This window comes from Poecilia reticulata, linkage group LG15 (genome assembly GCF_000633615.1).
Source record: "Poecilia reticulata strain Guanapo linkage group LG15, Guppy_female_1.0+MT, whole genome shotgun sequence".
In the NCBI taxonomy this organism is placed as follows: Eukaryota; Metazoa; Chordata; class Actinopteri; order Cyprinodontiformes; family Poeciliidae; genus Poecilia; species Poecilia reticulata.
In genome coordinates this window covers 13670732-13674457 of record NC_024345.1, presented here as the reverse complement: position 1 = coordinate 13674457, position 3726 = coordinate 13670732, and the positions used below count along the sequence as shown (strand labels likewise).

Genomic DNA, 3726 nt, shown 5'->3' with positions numbered 1-3726 from the left:
TTAAGTTTACAAGAAACATTTATTATCTCAACACATGTAACCCTAACCACCATAAAAACAGGTTCCATGAGAATTAACAGGTAAYATTTCTTTTACAATTAGACTATGAGTTACATTGACTAATTATTGTAACATTCCAACAGGAGGGAAAGAGGTGAAACAATAACAAAAAAATGAGAGAATTTCATAAACAACATTGCATAGCAGTTTTATTAAGTTACATATTGATATTACAAAAAAAACCTACAGCATAGCTCACAGATTATTATGTTGTGTTCACTTGCATTCAGAAATCTGATGCTCATTTAAACACTAGTTCACATGGCATATGTTTAGATTTCAGTGTTTSAGTGTTGTWATTTTTTACTGTKTTTTTTTTCTGTAATTWACTAATCAAATCTAGTATAAAAGCATTAAAATCCCTGCCCAACAAGTGATATGGTATAGCTGCAAAAATAAGTTTATTAGTATCGGCAGCTAGCTTACTTACTAAATAACTACTGCAAGTACCTAACTCTATCACTATGGTCAAAAATAACGGGCTATAATGTGTTACTACCTGCCTAACTAACCAGTTACTTAAATAATTTTTTTGACCCAGGTCTTGTTCAGACGGTTCATTTGAGTTTATTTCGGCTCAACTGTTTTTCATGTTTTATCACTACATGGRAKTTTTGGGTTGCGTAYTTCTTGCCACAAGAAATATAGATCACTGGGCGAGAATTTGTGAAGCAAAAKTAAATCCTTGAGGWAACAGGGGTCATATTTATCAACTTGTCTGGAGGGAATGTGCCATTGTAGTGTTTTCACACCMATGTGAGAGKCAGGTTTAAGTTTCAGTGCAGCCAAACACATTCCCATGTAAACATCATCAATAGGAARAATTTGGACCATCGCAGWTATTTTGTAAATGACCAAAGCTGTATAGCCTGACAGAAGGTATCCCCCACCTCCACAGTASKGTGGGTAAAYYTTTTTTTCGTACACCTGTGACGGAACAAAGTACTTACTCTKTGKGTTTCTTTTAGGAATCGCTCCTTTMAACAGATCGCCAGTAAAAAGGTGCTTATGTCCATTATTGTCTTTAAGACTTTGAAGGTATTCCACCATGTTGTCAGTGTGWGCAAAAACATCATCATCACCATTCAGTAGAAATCGAGCCTGTGGACAACGTCTGTCCATCCACTCAAGGAAGAGTATCTGCTTCAAAGTGAGGTTGAAAAAGGAWTCCTTAAAATCCCATTGCAGGATGTCATTGTAATGTTGGTGCTCCCACATGACAAGTTTGTYCAATTTCTCCTTCTCGAAACCTGAACCGTCAGTTCCCACAATAAAGATTCTTCGAATCACCTTTCCCTTATATGACCTCTCTGCAGCCCAGGTCTTGCGCAGGACCTCTCTCCGCTCATAGTTCTTTGGGGAACTTTTAATAACGAGCAAAAGAAAGATGTCTTCAGGCTCATCATCTCCTCCACATTTGTCAGGAAGGTCCAGAATWATGGGGAAACTACGACAGTGACRATAGTAAAGAAAGTCTTGAATCATAGGGGAAAAGGAATCAAAGCCAGAGACGTTTTCAAACATTGTGTTTCGTTCACATCTTAKTGTTAGGTYTTGTGACACCCTCCACCTTTCCAATTGCCAATTTGACAATGGGGAAGTTTTGTGTGAGGCGTTGCGATCTTCTTCTTTTAAATATGCAGGTCTCTGGTCTTGGTTGTGCTGGTCGTATGCTGATCGTGTTCGTGATTGAGGTGTTGAGATGTTTTGTGGCTCATTGAAATAAAGAAGTACCAGAAGGGTCCCCAACAGTAATAAAGTTATGGCACAGGCCTCAATCGGTCTCAAAATGCTGAAGTCAAAGAAACATAAAGAAATACAGCTTAGAATGACAACTTGTCTATATCTTGTGTAAGTACTTCCATTACATTGTTTCTTCTGCCATGTTTTATAGTGGGATTTAGGAACAGATTCTCTCCTAATAGATGCTTTGTACACAGTCGACCTAACACTGTCACTTTAAACCAATAAGTGATCCGTGCAATGGGAATTTACATTAATATGCTTGTAAAAAAGGTTTGGGTGACTTTTAGCCTATTGACTAGATTTGAAGAAAAGTTTGGCTACTGACTGTACTTCTAATGACTTTTAATGCACAAAAATAAAGAGGAAGTAATACGTAAATCAACACACACACACACACACACACACACACCTCTAAACAAATGTATAAACACACACCTCTACACAAATGTATAAACAAACCCCAGCCCATTTAAAAAATCTTAAGGGAAGATTAATGTGTCATAGTTGTAATGATTTGCTCATTTCACAGTCTAATGAGAAATGACAACATGACTCAGCAACGACTCAGTTCAAATGGAAGCACAGAGACTATGATATGATATGATTATAAGCAAAATGTAAATTTTAAGACAGGCTGCATTGCTAAGTGAATAGGAAGATCTCTATAATGTCACTGGATTATGTTTTTGTGGTCTTAATGCTAAGAAAACAGAATAATTCTGGATTTTGTTAGGATTAAGGCTAACAAACAACAAAAGGCTTAAAGTAAGGTTCGCAGATTGTGCTCTCATTAAGAGAGTAGGTGAAGACCAACTGTTCTGCTTTTGCAGGTGAAAAAAACTATTAAAATACAGATCTTTTATACAGTTTTATAGTCAAACTTTACGTTTTTAGTTTTGTCAGAAAGTTTTAATGTCGTGAAGACATTTAGGATCAAATAACTTATTTCATAATGAATACCAAGTCAACATTTCAAAAAGGTTTTTTGCCTTTTTATTTTCATCTAAAGATAAAATCAATAACCGTTTTTTACTTTCAAACAAAGCTTTAAATAAAGATAGAGAAGAAATATGAAAACCTATAAAGAGAAGAGAAAACATGACTAGAAATATGAGACTTGCCTCCTGATCTGAACTTCTAACCTCAAAGAGGACGCGTATCCAGTTATGAATACTTTACAAAACATTCAAACTAACACAAAAACTAAGCACAGCCCATAAATGTGGAAACTGATTTCGCTATAATTACCTGACCATGTTGGTAGATGGTGAGTGCCTGATGAAATGACGACTTTATCCCATAAAGCAGAAAGAAATAACTCTTCCCTGTTTCAGCCACAGTTTGAATATTCTCACAAAACCTGTTTGTGGCACTGACAAGTTCTTAGAATAGTTTATCTCCTGCCAACATATCATAAAAATGGTAGAGCAGGAAAGACAGTGGGTCAAATGACGGGAAGCATAAAAACAATGACACGTCCCGTCATTACACTATCGTAAGTGATCATCTTAGCATACAAGTATGATTCAAGTGTCTATGATGGGTAAGGCCATTCATAGCATAAAGTTCTGCTTCAACCAAGGTTGAAAACTGATGCATAAGTTGATTACAATGGTAGGACGCTGAATAAGTTCCTAATTACTTTCTGTTTTGTCCTCTTACAATAGAAGTATCTGCATTGTAGTTTGTGTTGTTTGTGTTCTCATTTGGCTTTACAAATCATAGTTTACAGTTAACCCCGTAGCTCAAGAATTCAATGAGAATGTCGAACTCAGTAATCCCATGATGATCTTACGTTACAAACAATACCACAGATCACGTTTTTACCCACTAACAGGATAGTAAAATATAATGTAACCTTTTCCATGTAAGATCTTGTATTAGAAATGATTTTTGTGTTTGTTTAATTTTTTTTTAATC

At 35.8% G+C, this 3726-nt stretch overlaps 1 protein-coding gene across 1 annotated transcript; it reads right to left on the bottom strand.

Annotated features, from left to right (window-relative positions):
- Window positions 1-3427, bottom strand: LOC103476783 (N-acetyllactosaminide beta-1,3-N-acetylglucosaminyltransferase 3-like). Its single transcript, XM_008429361.2, has 2 exons — window positions 3055-3427; window positions 1-1852 (listed from the first exon to the last, which is right to left on the bottom strand). The coding sequence occupies exons 1-2, from the start codon at window positions 3060-3062 to the stop codon at window positions 649-651; spliced, it is 1212 nt and encodes a 403-aa protein (XP_008427583.1). The 5' UTR covers window positions 3063-3427; the 3' UTR covers window positions 1-648.
- Window positions 3428-3726: the final 299 nt, after the last annotated feature.